Here is an 18,690-nt window from a genome sequence, read left to right as displayed (position 1 = left end):
TGTTCGGAAGAGTTCGGAATGATTCGGCATCTTTCGAGCCTATTTTTCACGTGTAATCGTTAAAAAAAGATTTTTTTACTTTCACAATTTCAAATACATCCAGCGCTGCAACATCTCGACATAAAAAAGTTGTAAAGTTAGAAAGGTTAAAACTCAAACAGACAGAGAAAGATATGTATCAATTTTCAATATGACAAAAAGAGGGAAATTATAGACCATACAACTCAAACGTCGGTTCAGAAATAATGTTTTACGTCTATATTGTAAATGTTGACATTTGTGAGAACTTGGAAGTACAACATGAAATATTGTTCAATGTGGCATCAAAGTTTCAGCTAACCAAAACTCAAGATAGGTTTATAAGTTTAATAGTATCTGTTTTGTAAATCTACCAATCGTTTCACTGAAACGACATCATTAGAGTGGTTTGTTTGGTTAATTTTAGTTTAACGTCTTATTAACAGCAAGACACCATACACTGATGCTGAAAGTTTTGATTATATAACAAATGATATTTTACAACCATGAACAACGTTTTGATACAAAATGACGTGTCAGTGATTTTTTTACATTTATGTGTAGCAACAAAATAAGGCATTGAAAGTTGAACCAGAATTACGTCTCGACATCACCAAAACATATAACAAAACCTTACAATTTTAATCATTTTAATTAGACAAGTTGTATCAACGGAATTTTCTTCCGTACTCTCCTTCTACCTGTTGGAATGGCACTTGTCAGAGACTGTTAATGGCCGTCTACCGGAAGTTTCAATCGAGAATGGGAACGTTCCTTGTCACTACACTCTGGTATGATTTTGACATGACGGTGTTATGACGTTTAACAAAACAAAAGAGTTTATTACGCTTTCTTTCATCTGACTTGAAGATTCGTTCCGATTATAACTATTAGATCAACCCACTGTATACTGATAATGGTCTGGCATGATAGTCCAGGAGTTACTGCTACTGCCTTTTTGTCATCCCCTGGACTATGTCAGAGCAAAAGTTTTCCCAGTGTTACTATTACTGTCGGTATGTCTATCCCTGGAATATGTCATAGCAAAACTGAAGGCATTTCAGGAGAGGAAAATGTGACTAATCACATGCTTAAAGAGATCTGCGAAGAGGATGTTAATCAAAGGAACGATTTAACTATCTGTCATATCTGTTGTCGCCAGTATAAAAGCCTTCAGTTTTAATATGACGTCGTTCAGGGGTAGAATTACCGACAGTTATAATAACCGCTGGAATATAAAGTATGAGTCTGTCTTTTTATCTTCATGAGTCACATTACAGAGTTCCTGATACCTTATATTGATGTGGTCATTGTGCTTGTATATCGAGATTGAATCCACTCAGGGATTTAAATCTATGACTCATTCATTCATTCATTCTCATTAAAATCCACCCCTTCCCTTTCCCCCTTTTTCATGTTGATCAGATTTCTCCCGACTCTTATCATAACCCTATAAAAATCTCCTCCTTTTTGTTGATCATATAAGTACATGTATCATAGTAACATTCTTTGAAGGATACTTCCGGTATGGCCGACTAGGTGAGCAGTACGTCGCGCGTGGCTCCAAGAATTCTACAAGATTTTTGGTGAAAACATTCATTTGAAGACAACATCTTTTAAAGATGTTTTAAAGATACATTTCAGCATTTTAAAAATTGTATCCATTTGGTAATTATGGGAGTATGAATGTCAGTTGGAAAAATGTATATATAGTGAAGCGTGATTGTGGGGTTGTAGTAAAAATGTTAATATGTACTAGAAATAAATTATTTGTAGTAATATAACAAGCAAAACAACCAATTAATTTTGTATTGTTTATTTCTTTTCTTTTCTGTGAACATACAACAATAATATAATCGGAACATGAATTTTCGTAAAAATAAGCAATATCACAAATATTACAACGTACAAAAAAGTATTAAACGACAAAAGATGAAAACTTTTCTTTTCAATGAAAAAAATTAATAAGAAATCTGTATACACGAAGACAACAGTAAGGAGAAAATGTATTGAAGCAATGCATTAACCTGAAAATACAGTCTGAATTATTGAAAGCTTATCAAGACTGCTAATACAATACAGCAAGAGTGGCATGTATTAAGTTAAAGAGTATGTGATTAATAGTTGGGGTTCTACCTTGGAAGTTTCATTAATCTAAGTTTAAGCTATCGGTCGATAAAGCTATGTTGATAAATAAATTAAAGTGCCTATGATTTAATTTGCAGACCTCAATAGGTAGTAATATGTTGAGAAATAGGGTTACTCCAGTAAACCAAGGTCAGTCAATGTCATATCTCTGAAATCTGAGTCTCTAATTCTCAAGCGCAAATCGAAAAAAATATCGCATAACCAATCAACGTAAGTATTTTCCACTTCAAACATGGCATGTAATTATTTTTTCTTTATTTTAATGCTAAATTTAGCTTTCTGATTGACCGATCCTTTTTTCATATCTCTATGCAAACCGAGAATGGCTAAAAATCCTGACATTATCGTGACGTCACAGTAAAAACATTGACTTTACTTATTAATTTAAAAAACAATCCTTTGAATCACAAAAGGAATCTTACACAAAAACTATTATTTCATCATTGTTTGAAACAATAATTTTCACTATGAAACCATAATGCATGCAAACCATTTTTGCATAACCCAGTGAAATTTAAAAATTATAGTGACACTACTTATGATGAGATTCCTATCAACCGTTTTGCATCTATATTATAATTTCAACTTTTCTATTGTTCAGTGTATTTCCATTTTATTAGCAATTAGTGATAAAGGGGAATTCATACATGCTGAAGAATAACGTGATATAAAAAGCAGTGATTTCAAATTAGAAATTTATTGACTGATGCTCGAAAGAATCGATGTAATAATATTTGAAAATCAATTTCACCACATAAGTACAGTATTTATAGTAAGTTTTTTACAAGTGATTTCCAATATGCCAGCATACACGAAATTCGAACTATTATTTAGAAAGAGAAATAAAAAAAGTATTTTCAAAGAATGTTTCAGTAAATATAAGAATTTAAACAGTAATATAACATCTATTTATATAAATATAGATGGATACTTGTATTTTGTAAGGCCACTAGATCATATTTAATATGATCTTTGTACACTCTTGAACATGAAAACTAAGTTAACATGATTGATTCTAACAACACATTCATCTAACAATACAATTGACATTCAGCATAACAATACATTTGACACTCATCATATTATCAATCATCGAAAGACTTACGGGAAAGTGGTACATTTGGTCATTTCATCATCATAATTAATATAGAAAAAATAAAATTTGATGTAGCAAAGATATAATACTTTGAACTGTTAACGAGTTGCGTCTGAAGACAAAAACTCTTACTGCGGAGAATTTCATTTTTTTCTTCTGTTTTTTCCCCTTTTTTATATTAATGTATGATGAAAAAACGACCAAAATCACACACAACTTGAATATAAATATAAACTTTGTCTACACTTAAACACTCGTTCTCAAACCCTTTCACTCCAACCGCCAAGTATTCTAAAGACATATATTACTAATCCGCTTACATGCTAATTCTAACGTTTTAGGCGGGAGACTACAGCTTTGATATGAATACTCCCCCTAATTACCGCGAATTTCCCTAGTCTCCCTAATTTACTTTAGCCAACTCGTAATTGTTTACACAAATATTTGTTTCGTTGTCTATCTTAGGAGGATAATGAAACCTAGACATGTTGATGTCTTATTAACAACTCAAAATTTTTTTGAAGTGAATATCCATTTTACATGACAATATAATTCAAATTGTTTCTTCATCGATTATTTTTCTTAGTTGTGGTGAAAACTCGTCTTTGAAATACCAAAAACATGTCGCTTCTTTTTCCACCTCTTTTTAGAGGTTTGAGCATAGCCTATTTTGTACATCACATCCAAAGTTTTCATGTTTACTAGTATAAGGACTCTTCGAATATATTTCTCGTAGAATTATTACACAGCTCATCTGGCACTCGCTCACACAACAATGATTTACCAATCAGCCTTATGTTGATATTGCACAATCCTTTGTCTTAATGACACATACAAAATTACATACACCCACACATTTTTCTATTTCCATATATGAATAAAACTAAATTAAATCTCGATTTCTCATCCAACAATGGTGATGATAAATTGATCGATGAATGTTAACTAGGAATTACACCTATAATATCACAATTGAGTGAGAACAACCATGAGATGATTTACTGTTTTGTCGGGTAAGTTAACAGGTATGGGGGAAATGTATGTTTTCGTAGCTGCGTGATGATGATCTGAAATACAATCCAGGCTAAAGTTCATATGCATTGAATTCAAACAAAACCATCAGACGTACAAACTGTTTTCTGCCAGATTCAAAACAGCAGCTGAAGTGTTGAGGTGTTTTTTTCATCAAATAGATACACATTTACCAAAAGTACCCGAGACAATATGATATTCTATGAGATTGTACAATGGGTGTACATGATGATTTAACTGGACATAACTGACATTTGATTTATCCAAACTCTCACCTTTGAAGCTGCTGTTATCTGTGAAAGCAATATATGTCCTTTATATTTTTCCTTATTAATAGGTCAAACATTGCATTTATGTTGATCTTCCGACCTGGAAGTTGAGAGTGTTTGGGCATTATGGCTAAACCACGTGATTCACAATACCAGTCACGCACTTGAAATGACAAGTTTGATGCCGCGATGATCGTTCATTTCAATAATAATGACGGGCAGAGAACCTGTTGAGTTTTTGTCTTCTATGAAGACTGATGTACAAGTGTTCTCAAGCACCAAGGAATCCTATACACGTCTTCAAACTATGGCATCCGGAGGGATTTCTGGACGAATGTAACCACTGCATTCCGGTAAGTCTAAAATTGAAAAGAGCACAAAAATGAAAATACAATTTTGTCTTACTTATTTTGATTACTTAATATAGATGAAAATAAACAATGATATACGATTTACTTTAAAGTGTCATAGCATATTATAGTTTGCATGAGTTATATATATAAACGGACCATCGTTTCATTGCAGAACCTCGTGGTTCTAATATTTACTGTAGTTATAACACATATAAACTGAATGACAATTACTAGTACATTATGCAAATAGGCCAATGAGAAAAAAAGATAACGTATTGTTATTATTGTCTTCGCTTCGTTTCTAAATCATGTCCCAGTCTAATCAATCCACAGTTTACATATATGTATTTTCATATTTCCTTTACCTGTGTGTTCGGGCGCCATTTTTTCTTCTTCTTCTTCTGTTTGTTGACGTTTCATTGCTTTAGCCTCAAGCGTTCTTTCCTTTCTCTTTGTCACAAGCGTTTGGATGATGGCGATGAATCTTTCTGTGGTAGAGTATTGTCCCGGCTGACGTCTGCACTGTGGACATTTAGCTCGTTTGTCCATTTCCAGACATTTGCTGATACAGGCCTGGTGGTACGCTGGAATTTTACAGAATTTGTTTTATTGGCTGACCTAGTAATTAATATAATTATGCTTCTTTACATTAATCTATTACAAAACTCATTTAATGAACCAATACGCAAATTATATTGACAGTTCTACTTTATTGTATATCTGTAATATTATTACTGTGATGTATCTCTTTAATAACATGATCTGTTGGTTTCTTTTAACTTTTTTGCTGATTTTCATAAAAATGAATACTTACTGTGTTTGCACGTTATTTCAACAACTGGCTTAACCATCATATTTTTCTCCTCTAAACAAATTGCACAATCAGATCCTGAAACAAAACCAATTTACATTGTATACATAATTAAAAACATTAAAAAATGGAAAAACAAATAATAATTATTAAAAAATTATAATAATATTAAAACAAATCGTGCCATGACACAAATGCAGTATCTCAAGTTATCACGATTCTCTCCCTTTCTCTTCATAGTTTATCAGAATAAGTACACATTATGGAAAAAGAAAGTAAACTCCAATTTATAGAATAATGATGAATGAATGAATTTAAAGGTTTGTAATGCATACCCATCTTTTGGCTGACAACTTTAAATCGGCTGTTGACATTGTTATCATAACAGCAGCATATTCCAAGTAAACTGGCTTGATTCTGTAAATGGTATAAAAATAAATAATTTCATTAAACATACAAAATAAAAAAAATTCTATTATTCTAATACGATTGGACATCGAGGGATATGAAAAGGTTCCATGGAGCGGTAGTAAGGAGAAAGCATTAGTATAGAATGGAGGTAATCAATGTGTACATGTAGTTAATTGCATTAAGATATAAAAAGAATAGCACGTACTTCTTCTTTTTTCTTCTTTTCCCCCCTTTTTTTGTGTATTTTGTGATTGATATAAAATATAACCTACCCCCTTATTGCTTCGTCTACGACATGCTAAATGACAGACGATGGTGATGATAATGGCGACGACACATGCTCCAATGACGACAGCGATGAAGATTATATCTCCTTTGGAAAACTCTGCTCCCTGGGACCTGGAATGACAGAAATAATTGGATGGGTTAACGTATGATAATTAAAACCAATATTTCGAGCCCCTTGTGATATGGTTACCCAAATCGAGCAAGCCACTTCCATGGATAATTCAAAACCGAAATGGTGTCCTTGTTGGTCATTGTTGTATACAGAGGCTTAGCCAGAACTTTATTTTAGCTACGTAGAAAAATAAATACCGAAAATATTACCACGAGAAAGACTTCCGTGTTTGATTTATATCAAAAACATCAAAATCCGTGACCTTCATGAACTGCCGAATATTAATGACCTCAAATCTGTAGTTCAATGGCTTAATAAGTCATGGAACTAAGGACATAAGATATACAATAAAAATCAAGTTATCAGTGACTTATTCGCAATGCAAATGCTAAATATTACTAAAAAAAATTGCCATATTTAATAAAGATTTTACATATTTATAGTAAATGGTATATTTATTGTAAATAATGCTCTCCCCGGATGTAGCGTTAGATTACGATACCTATCTATAGTAAGGATCTATCACAATCTGTCTGATAAACAGTGTATACCAGATTACAATGTGAATATCACTGACCTAATTCTATCCTAAACTGACCGCATCAAAATCGTATTTTTATACTCACAATGTCATTTTCGTAACAAAATACAAATGTATGAACTTTAGTTTGAACGTCAGAAATCAAACAAAAAACTTTTTTACACGATGTCTTATAATTGTGTGCGCAAACTTAGGATTAGCTGACAACATATGAGATATATAGTATGGTGTATCCACAAAGGAAATGTCATTGCGTCGTACAATCCTATCGCATATGATTACACGTTATATCTATATATAACGCAAAATATACGGTACTTACAGTTGAACGATGGTATAAATAGAAAATATGGTGAACGTAGTCGACTCTGTTAATATCCACATTCTAAATGTAGTTAAATTCTCACAATATACGCATAATAATGCAATCCGCCAACTAGAACTTGCCATTCTAGAAAAACACTACCACAGGCTGTCGTCGTGACGGTTTAAATGGTGTATAATACAAGTGTTATTAGATATTGGGGAAATCCTCACTGGCAGTAAGCCAACTAGCTTCTACTTTCGTTTTGTGGGACAGCTGTGTTTTGCTTACAGTGTAAAAATAGAAACCATGCAGGAATCATCATCAAGAATAGAGTATTATTATGCAGGAAGTTCTAAAATATGAACATGTGGTTCGTTAAAACAACAGATGGGTTAAGATAAAACCAATTTTATTTTGATACTCGTGATTTTTTCATAGGTAGCAAACATAACTAGAAATGCTATAAACACACTTATACATATACACACCCACGTCTATTCGTATCGCATACTTGACGTATAGTAACATGTTATTAGATTTTTTGTTTGTTTCACAAAAATACAATTCAAGTAAATCCTATGTTGAAATATCTATCGATCAAAACCAGATTATTATAAATTTGTACAACATAGATATAAACCTAATTTCTTCATACTTATATAAAATCTCATATACCTATTTGCTATGATAATAATAAACGTGTTTATCCAACCATGAAGAAGTTCAATTGACTTACTTATCATCCGTATAAATAGAACCTGAATGACCGTATTTCCATTTTTAGGAATATCATTGATGAAACAACGTACATGTACTTATATAACGGAATTTCCATAAACTTACTTAATGTTGCTTCGTGATAAGAAAAGCTTCAAAGAAACGGCAAAATAAATGTCGAAGTTTGTCTAGATATAAATTTGTACAACATAGATATAAAACCTAATTTCTTCATACTTATATAAAATCTCATATACATTCTAGATTAGTGGTGTATCATTACAAATTGCAGGGGGCGCATAATCTTTTTTTTTTCTCCAACATACAAAAACTTCTTTCATATCCAACCTTCCCCTACCCACACCCATCACCCACACTCCAACCCCCCCCCTCCACCTTACCTTACCCCCACACCCACCACACAAACCCCCATCACACCCAACCCCACCCACCAACTACCCACCAACCCAATCACTTCCCACCTACTCCCCCCAACACTCCAACTTTAAATTCTCATCTTTTCCCCCAACTCAATACATCCAACAACCTTCCCTTCCCCCCCTCCCTTCAACTCTCCCCTCCCCCTATCACTCTAAACACCCTCCCTCCCCTTCCCATACCCCCTCCCTCCCCTCCCCCCCCCTAACCTCTAACTTACTTCACTATCCTTTAATCCTCAAACTAACATAACCTCTTTAACCATCTCCACACTATTATTACCACACCTACTACAACACGTCAGATAACGATTGTTAATCGTAGTCCATATCGGTAAACGGTTTGAAATTTCAATAATCTCGAAAAAATCAAATCAAAATAAAATATGTTTCACTACGAATTTACGCCACAATCAAACCGCTTTTTTAGCAATTCTTTGTCAAAATCTAACGAATGTACATTAAATAGCAGACAGTAATTAAGGAATAAGGCTATTCATTAGTTTGTTTTCAATTTAGATTATGTGAAATCAGACGTTTTAAATATTTGTTTTGACTTTTGATAGTCAAATGATACTAAACGTAACATTTTTCGTTTAAATATTTTTCGTTTAAGTACTTTTTGTTGTTTTCTGAAAAAAAGAAAGTTAAGAAAACTTACGTTGGTGCTCGCATAATAGCATGGCACATGAGCAATGCTAAAAGGAAGCATACAATGTTAAAGCCGTATAGGAATGATTTAACATCCATCTAGAGATCAATCGTTGAAACTTGTCTTTTATAAAAACGTCCCGTATGGCAAGTAAACGATATTATACCGCTTAAGTACAGTCGAAAAGTTGGTATTGGATTGACATTGACCTTGCGTGAACTTTGTACATTCACGTAAGTATTGCATGCACTATCCACGTGTTCAGCGTGACTTACAACTTGCCCCGCTTCACCCAATACCATGGTGCCAATTTAAATATAGACCTCAATAAAAGGTTAGTAGATTTCGGGCTGCCCAGCGCCGCTTATGTTTCGTTGTCATTATCATATGTGTATAGAAACAGCTGATCTGACATTGGACTATACAATGGTATCATACAAAGAGTACAGTAACACAAACCAGCCATTTATTCTGTCGGTATGTACTGGTACCACTCACACTATCGCGTATTTCTGGTATGGTGGATAAAGAACTATTCCATTGATTGTTCTTTGCTATCCTTGATATCGTGTAGATAAGTTTTTAGAATACTTCAAACAATGATACTTCGCAAGAGATCACAAACACCAATCTTCTTGATCGCACATTTATGGTCTCGCAAATATATTGAAAATAACAATAAACGCGAAATATTGTTATGATAAGCGATAAAAAAGTTTTGAACAGCTTATACCGAATTCTGGATAATTTTCTTCATGAAGCACACATATGCCTTACAAGTGAATATCTTTGAGAGCTCTTGAAATGAAAGTAGAACAAAGCATGAATCATCATCCAATGCTTTATCCAAATCTCTTTAAACTTTTTGAAGTATTTCTAGAAACAACTGTGCTACTATCATTCCTTGTTCTGCTGGGGTTTCTCAGCCAATATCAGACCTATCTTCGATAAACAGACACTTGGTGCATCATGAACTCCTGCCAAACATATTTTGGCAGCCCATTCCATTATCTAATCATATTCTAAGACACACTTCACGTGCATATGCACGAGATATAAACAACCTCAACATCAACAACGCATTTTTCGATATACGCCAACGTCTTATAAGAGCGTAACTATAACACTATGGTTATTATTACTTGTAATACCTTTGATAAACACTTTAAATAAGACAAAATAAAGATCACCTGTTCGTGTATATCTCCCTCCATACTCCCAATACTATCAGACCAACGAAACATTCGACCAGGATAAATGATTGAATATACATGTCCGGCATGACTTGACTCCAATGTAGTTATTTTATATACGTAATATTGCGGAATGGCTTATACAAGGAAGTAATTCCAAACAAAAATCGATGTCTCAAATTCTTTCATATTTTAATCATGCAAGTAGTATACATGTAAGCACAGGTAACTTATTTATGCATATATAGGTCATGCGTAGATGAACGTTTGAAATACAAATATTAAAACCTCAGGTTGTCAAACTGCAATCTAATTTTAAATTTCGTGTATCTCAGCGTCTGTGCTTGTACTTAAGTATTCATCAAATTGATGCAAAAAACAGCGCACGTTCTCGAATTATGGAATTATGGTTTGAATTTATAAAATTCAGAACAAGAGAAAAATCGTTACTCACCACCTAAAGACGGTATATGCAACCGAGAGGAGACAGGAAGCAGACAGAACGACCAGCTGGAGTTTACAGTGGTCATTGTATCTGGCCATACTAGTCCGGAATACACAGACACGGTCAGTGAACCCACATACGTGTGATCCATTAACTACTGTTTTAAATATAAACGCGTTCAGTCGATAACCCAACTGAGCCGACACACATGACACATATATACCAACACACGTACCTACGCCACTTGGTGTTGTTCGGATCAGCTGGCATACGCATAACTCCTCTTCCCAGCGGGCCGCAACGTAATATACGTAATATGCTAGGGACGCTAACCCTTTGTCAATATCTTTGGTATTCGCTTAAATGCAAGTTTGCGCTTGTAGCCATTGTTGATAATTATTCACCAAAATCTATATTGCATTTAAATATGAGGCATTTAGCTAATTTAGTTTTGCCATTTCCCCTGCAAATGCTTAGTTAAAAGCATGACAATAGGACAAGTTGCTAACCAAACTTTGGGCTGACATTTGACACGGTAACTAGAGGCCAGACATTAACTTCGACGGCCTCTTCTTATGCAAATTTTATTTCCGCACCGGTTTTCGTGACGTCTCATGAGGTCATGATTAGTGGTGCGAAAACACAACAAAACAGCTGATATAAATATAAGTAGTTCATGTGAACATATCGTGATTTAATCACAGACGTGAATATCGAACTATTTCAATCATTTTCACTTAAAATGTGTTACTAGTCACAATTGCTTAATATTTTGAATTAACCCAATTTCAAAATTCCTGGGACAGAACATTATTCTAAATACAGAAAAGATAATTACTCTTTAAGTCTAACCTAATAGTATATGGTAAGGATTAACGAAATTCCACAAAACACATACATTTCGTTAAAACATCATCTTCAAAAAATCGAGAAATATTGATACGACACATAAAACAAACCAGAAAAACCTTTAGAAACTTAATGTAAATACATCGCAATTTGAATAACTATGACGAATTTTAAGTGGTTTCATTGCCTTTCGTAACTGCAAAGTAAAATGAAATAAATATGTCAATAGAAATATAACAGAAACCCAAACATTTGAATGCCAGAGTTGATGGAACAAAGATAACAGGTTACGTGACAACAGAGTTAAACAGAATATCTATGTGACGATTGATACAAAGAAACAAACAAAACAGTAAATTGACCGTGACAACTGGTGAATAAATTAGAACTCACCATTTCATGATTCGATATCCCGTTACTATGGTAACAAGCATGACAAGAGTACAGCCTAAAAGCAAACCATATCGGTAGGCATTATTTAGCAGCATATTAACAGAATGGTTCTGATCTGAAAACGTGGTATGACTACACATTGGAATGCCCAGTCTTTGTCCCCAGGACAAATATACATTGAACGAAATAACGACTGGGTATTCAACAGGCGATGTTAAATAAGGCAACACTGGTAATCCTAGTGTAGGTTTGGCGTACACTCAATAGCTACTTGTTATTGAATTATCGCTGGATAATAGGGTCAAAAGATTGTTAAATCATACGGAAGTCTTGAGCTACCTTAAAAATAATATACCCAATGATACATATAGCGTTGGGAATATATTAGCTAAGTACATACAATTATATAAGCTTACAATACAAAATCCATAAACAATATCACATATATTTGTAGAGGTAAATCCACGAGCTAGCAATGCCCACATATTTAAAACATATCCTCACTATACATTTCATATTTCAAAAGGAGATGGCTACTACAGATTGGTTGTCAGCTGTTGTATCGACGCCAATTGCAGTCCTTCCATCACGTAAACCTCACAAACATGTCGGTGAATTATATAAGCTTTGCTATTACGTTATGGGCCTACTACGATCAAAGTAAATCTATAAGATCAAATAAATTATAAAATATAGATATTTGTGTATTATTTCATTAAATATTTACCAGTCATATTACATAGTCACGAAATGACAATAGCATAGTGTAGGAGCAAACACGTAATGAATCTGTAATCATACAGTAATAAAAACGTTTAAGTGTTTCTGCGTTTGTCGTTTATATAGAATGAGATACATACACATGGCAACAGTGACCTTTCATCGACTTGTGTTCTAGATAGCTTCGTGTGTTTTCATGTCACGCTCAACGTCACAGCAATGTAAATCAACGCCATCAAGTTTTAAAAGGTGTCTTTACGATCTTTCTACAACATTAACTTTTTCACCTCTGGACTTTTTTTATTTAGAAGATGTTAAAGATAACGAGTTTAATGAGACATACTTGCAAGGTATAATATTGCATGATTATTTTTGACATTACTGAATCTGAACTATTCTTGTTGCTAAGTCATGCTGCTTACCAGATCAGCAGACATCGAAAGAACGCAAAAAACACCAGTATACATTCTATAATGACAAAGTAACACCGAGCATGTTGTTGAAAATCCTCCGACACCATTGTAACACACCGAAGAGGCATCATCTCAAGCCAATTTGAAGATTGTCAACATTACTAAAATTTCAAAATTGATTTAAACTGTAGAAACATCGCCGCCTTTGCATCGTACACAAGTACATGTGGCAGACAACCCACACTAACGGTAGGTGGTTGCTTAACGGGGCAGTATGGAGGTTTCGATTTCAGGTTTTTCTATTGCTAATGACATGGTTTCCACGAACTTACCTTTATCCAGTATGCTAATATATATCATCCGAGAGGCTATTACAGGATTAGGATATCCGTTCAAATTGTAAAAATATTAATACAAATAATACCCCCGCTTTCTTTATAAAAAATAAGATCAGGCAGTAATGCAATGACCAGAACCATCACCTCATCAAAAAAAGACGAAAAATGAAGATTTATTGGGATATTTCAGAAATATTAATGACTGGAACCAGAAGATTCGGGAGAAAGAGCTGTATCTGCTTCGTCTTTGATTTCCTTCAAATCTAGAATCAAAATCAAAACTAGTGTTCACCATTTAATTAAAATATTTCAGCAAAAAATACTTTGCAATGAACGTTGAATTTCTCTAACATGATGTGTTTTTAAGAGTAATGATTTACAGACTAAAAAACTACGTTTCCTCGATGGTATCTTTTATATAAAAATCAGAATGACAATTTGACCCATTTTTACAAATACATCTTAATTTTTTAATCACAATTCAACGGAGATTTTATTTCGTTGGGTTTTAACCCGGTCTATGAGCATGGCCAATAGGTAATAGAACTGACACTCGTATTTGTTGATTTGTTTATAATAACACTTACATAAACAGAGAGTGAACGAGTACTTTGCTTTGACTTCAAATGTATATATTGAACGTTCACAGTTGCTGAAACAGCTAAGGTTCAAGAGTGTTTTATCAAACTATCCATGTGTATTGGAACATATGCAATAATATATAGTCAACATCGAAAATAGATACACATGCTTAGCTTATTCATATTGGACGGCTTTTCAAAACCAGAGCTGCGTGCACAGTAATGTATTAAAATAGTAATATCGCTTGTTATGAAAATGACACTGGGTAACAGCCAAAACTTTGGACAACATAGTATGTCTTATGTACCTTGTTATCCTGGATATTTGCCAAGCCTTACAATTATCTGGGGGCCTAGCGTCTGCACCCACTTATCCTACTGAGGACATACATAATCATAATGCACACTTCCAATGAACATTTAAGATCTAAATGTCATACTTGAATATGCAATAACACACTGTAGCAAAAAAAAAAAAAAAAAAAAAAAAAAAAACAAAAACAAAAAAAGAAAAAAGACCAATAATAGATCTATAAAAGATCATTATTCTAGTGCGCTTTTGAAGCCAGGAATCCGAGTAAATTTTGATTTTATAAAAGGATTGTATGAGATAAAATGTTTTGGCTAAACTACATGAGAAAATTCCTGCACAATGTTGATGTAACGACACAATGTAGAGTTGACACGATAATAAGATGGGAAAACATTCATATTTTTCCAAGAAACACAACATTCAAGCTAGTGATCATAAGTCGATATATCCTTGTCAGTATTAGCAAGCGAGGATACCGACATACAGCAAATCTTAGTGGGAATATAGATGAATACATAACTTGGAAATATATCCACATATCCTAGCGCAGAAATGATTACATCTCGATGCAAACATTACACTCAGAACAACTGATATATTTGTTGCAATGCCACAAATGTGTATACACATCAGGTGGGGGGGGGAATGAAAAATATGCAGTAGTCATACTTACTTTCTGTAGATACAAAGCACAAGCACCATCAATAACAAAAAAGTTTCAGTTGTGATCAGGTAGCATTGTGTACATTCCCGACCCCTGGCTTCGTGACCGAGGCTGGCCCTCGGGGATACAGGTAGATTGCTCATATCCCTTATATATAGGTGACAATAAAACAGCAATAGCAGGGCCGGGTATATAATCCTAGTAGACTACAAATCAACAGACCGTGTCCTTGTAAACCAGTTACAGCACCAAAAGTAGAAAGTTATCTTAATCACGTGACCAGTTGCCATCTGGTAATATAATACCAGTGCTTTTATATTTATTCATACCTTTGGCTGTTGATGTATTCATCTCATAAAACTACATACATTTTTAAGGAAGTAATGATATGAACAAACACGTTTAGTTCGCTCAACTGATACCTTTATTTATTAGTTAGCTAGGTCAATAAACATGTATATTCACTCATACCTGTCTGGCTAATTTTAAAATGTTGATGCAGAGCTTGTTTCTCATATGTTATGCCTTTATTTTCTTACGTGTGTACCTTGCTAGATATTTACATGCATTCAAAGCCCTTTGTTTCTTATATAACGAATATTGTTTTTGTGAAATTTCATATGAAAACTCTCCAACACTGTCCAATGTCACGTCAACAATGGAATACGACTCATAGCACATGTGTCGAAATGCATGTGACATGCCGATGTAAATGTCCTCTTAAATACAAACATGAATGCTAAACAACAGTTCAAATATATTAAAATGGGTTGATTATTTATATATTTATGTAGTATATTAACAAGAGCCATGTGTTGTCCAAATAAAAACAGACAAGACACCTATAAAAGTGAATGTTTCAGGCTAGAATTTTAATATTTGATTAAAATATGTTACAAATATGTTGTGTGGTTATATGAAAATACATAGTTTATGTAATTGGAAATGTAATAAGTTAAAACGGCACAGCCGGTACAAAAAAGAAACATTAGCTCCAAATATACGCAGTGAATGGAACAATTGAAAAATACATATATTAAACATCTAAATTATTACTAACAATGGAGTTGGATAGACAAAAGGAGTAGATATCATACATAAAATATGATAACCGAATACATAGACATAAATATAATTATTTAAAGCAACAAAAAATTTTGTTTGGCTCAAAAAAATTAATTGCCTTCTACTGCTTTATAAAAACCTTACCTTACGTACGAGAAACAAACATTCTATCTAATATCTCCTCGCACAAACGATAGCAGCATCGATATCAATTTTAGCGAAATAAAAATGTCCAACGTTGGAAATACTGCAAGTAAATTCATTATTTACATAAACCAGTTATTAGAATAATCATTTATTCATCTAGACGAAATACTTTGCAAATCCATACACCGCCTGAAAGGAGACGTCCTTGGCCTATCGCTACCCACGATGCTCTCGATCGTGGTCTTATATTATGTAACTTTTCATGGGATATTAAATCTAGATATATCTGTTTCGACAGTTAAATTTCTACGAACATGTGTAAAACAAGCAGTCTCAACTGCTATTCCGAGACCGTAAAATGCAATCTTGGTCACCTCAGCCATATCACAGGGCATGCAAATTATGACAGAAATTATATAATGAAAATATTATGTAAAATAATTAAAATATAATAATGACATTATAGTCGTTTTTCTTGCGGAGACATGTAATAATTATCGATATGACTTCGGATGCAAAATGTTATTTATATTTAACATTTGCATGGGAAGTTATATATAAGATATTTCATGACTTGATATACATATTTTATAACATATGTAACAGTTTGTATACAACAATAACAAGTCTTGTATGCACGTTTAGTGATACTTTGTAAACTTAGACCTGACAAAGATTTACATAAATGCCATTTACATAATACAATATCCATTATCAAAGGATTAAGATATGGGTTAAATTTTAAAGTACATCATTAGGTTATTGTTCAACAGCCATATTTGAGTGCAGACATCAGCGTCTATTTATAGTGAATACCCTGTGAGTGAAGTAGTTGTAAATTTTCAATATTATGAGCTATTTATAGCAACTTAGCAGTTGACTTTTCTGGTTTTTCCAGCTCTTGTATTGTTGTCACGTGATATGTGTTTGTAAACATGGAAAATTCCAAATGTCTGCGTGTCTAGCTAGGTGAAAGGTTGTCTGGGGGAAATAGGTGCGGCAAAGCCTGGTTAGCATACCGCAACAAACATAATGAAGGAGTTATCGAAACTGTCTGTTTAAAATTGATCAATACGATTAAAGTATATACAGAACTTTATCGTGTTATACTTTTGATACTACATCAGATATCACGAGGCTATCATACAGTAACATTTAAGCATCAATAATAAATCTTATGCCTGACTCAACCTAAATATCAAATGAAGCATAGGTTGGAAAGTGTGCAAAGCATATGCATGGATCGCTATCTTAAGTTGAATTATCATCAATATGTTTTTACTTACATTATCGAGAAGGCGTACAATACAAAGAGCAAGATCACGATCACTTCTATAAAAACCAGATACCAAAAGTAACCGAATCTCTTAAACAATACCTTGTCCGTCTCAAATCCATAGTGCATAATGCATTACCTCCATTCAGACTAGGCAAGGACATCGTTTAACAAAACGAAAGTTAGACAACTATTAGAACTAAAAATAAACCTCACCTAAGCACGTTGCTTTGTCATACACAGCAGGTACGTGCGGAATAAGGCGATGTCTTGGGCATGCTCAAATTATTGCATAGGGGAAGAAAATTGTTGTAGATAAAACGTTTGTTGGTTGATTATATTAACGTCCTATCAACCATCAAGGTCATTTAAGGACGCTTATCCGATGGGAGTGCTGCGTGTTTGAAGTGCGTGGTTGATTTGGTAGGCTGCAGTGTGTTCAGGTTTTGCCGCTTTTTCATAGTAGAACTTTTGCCCTGCACTTTCATATGCTACAAAATGCTTCAACGTGTTAAATAACGCAATGCCTGTAGTAATGTTTGAATATTGCGTAATAAGCGCTTTGTTGGATTATGTCACACTTTTACAGAACCTGTTACTTGCAATGTATAATATTATATCATTTATGTATCTAGATATCGATATACGGAATTATTTTACCCTTATTGTAGATTGTTCAGCATATCGATGAGACTGCTTTATTTATGCAATGCTGTTTTCATATTAGCCTAAACAAAGACAAACCTTACATATGCTACACAAACTGGTGCAAATGCATGCCAAATTCGTATGTAGTGTACACACTAGAGAAGAACGATGACGTAGCAATTTATGTTATTACGTCCTTAAGTTATATGCACATCAGTATTTAAATAGCTGTATTGGCTGCAGTTACGATTTATTTTATATCAGGTCCTATTCAACAGCAATATGAATGACTTGTAAGGAAAGACTGAGTCGCCGGTCTTACACTACCGAGATTTCGACATTATACTGTTGATATGAACAGGTAAAGGTTGGGGCAATGCAAAAAATAAATAAATAAAATAAAATAGAAAAATAAGAAAAACACAAGAAAAATAAACGTAAGATGAAAAAACA

The 18,690-nt window shown here is 33.6% G+C and overlaps 1 protein-coding gene across 18 annotated transcripts in view; it reads right to left on the bottom strand.

The window, feature by feature from the left end:
- Positions 1–1,818: 1,818 nt before the first annotated feature.
- Positions 1,819–18,690, bottom strand: part of LOC138321465 (uncharacterized) — a 37,356-nt gene continuing 20,484 nt past the window's right edge. For 10 of the 18 annotated variants that reach the window (XM_069265176.1, XM_069265179.1, XM_069265186.1 and 7 more), the window contains 5 exons: positions 6,411–6,537; positions 6,063–6,144; positions 5,731–5,805; positions 5,282–5,500; positions 1,819–4,922 (listed from right to left, as the gene is read on the bottom strand). In XM_069265176.1, the coding sequence (XP_069121277.1) occupies positions 4,864–4,922; positions 5,282–5,500; positions 5,731–5,805; positions 6,063–6,144; positions 6,411–6,537 (562 nt within the window). In that variant the 3' untranslated portion in view covers positions 1,819–4,863. Of the gene's footprint in view, positions 4,923–5,281; positions 5,501–5,730; positions 5,806–6,062; positions 6,145–6,410; positions 6,538–7,401; positions 7,796–9,201; positions 9,857–9,969; positions 10,223–10,382; positions 10,495–10,839; positions 11,050–12,072; positions 12,229–15,110; positions 15,342–17,599; positions 17,750–18,690 lie in introns of those variants that run through there. The other 8 variants (XM_069265182.1, XM_069265178.1, XM_069265177.1 and 5 more) reach the window with 8 other exon arrangements.

The sequence above is a fragment of the Argopecten irradians genome, chromosome 4, assembly GCF_041381155.1.
Source record: "Argopecten irradians isolate NY chromosome 4, Ai_NY, whole genome shotgun sequence".
Lineage (NCBI taxonomy): Eukaryota > Metazoa > Mollusca > Bivalvia > Pectinida > Pectinidae > Argopecten > Argopecten irradians.
The sequence above is the reverse complement of the archived record's forward strand: the minus strand, read 5'-3'. Positions and strand labels throughout refer to the sequence as shown.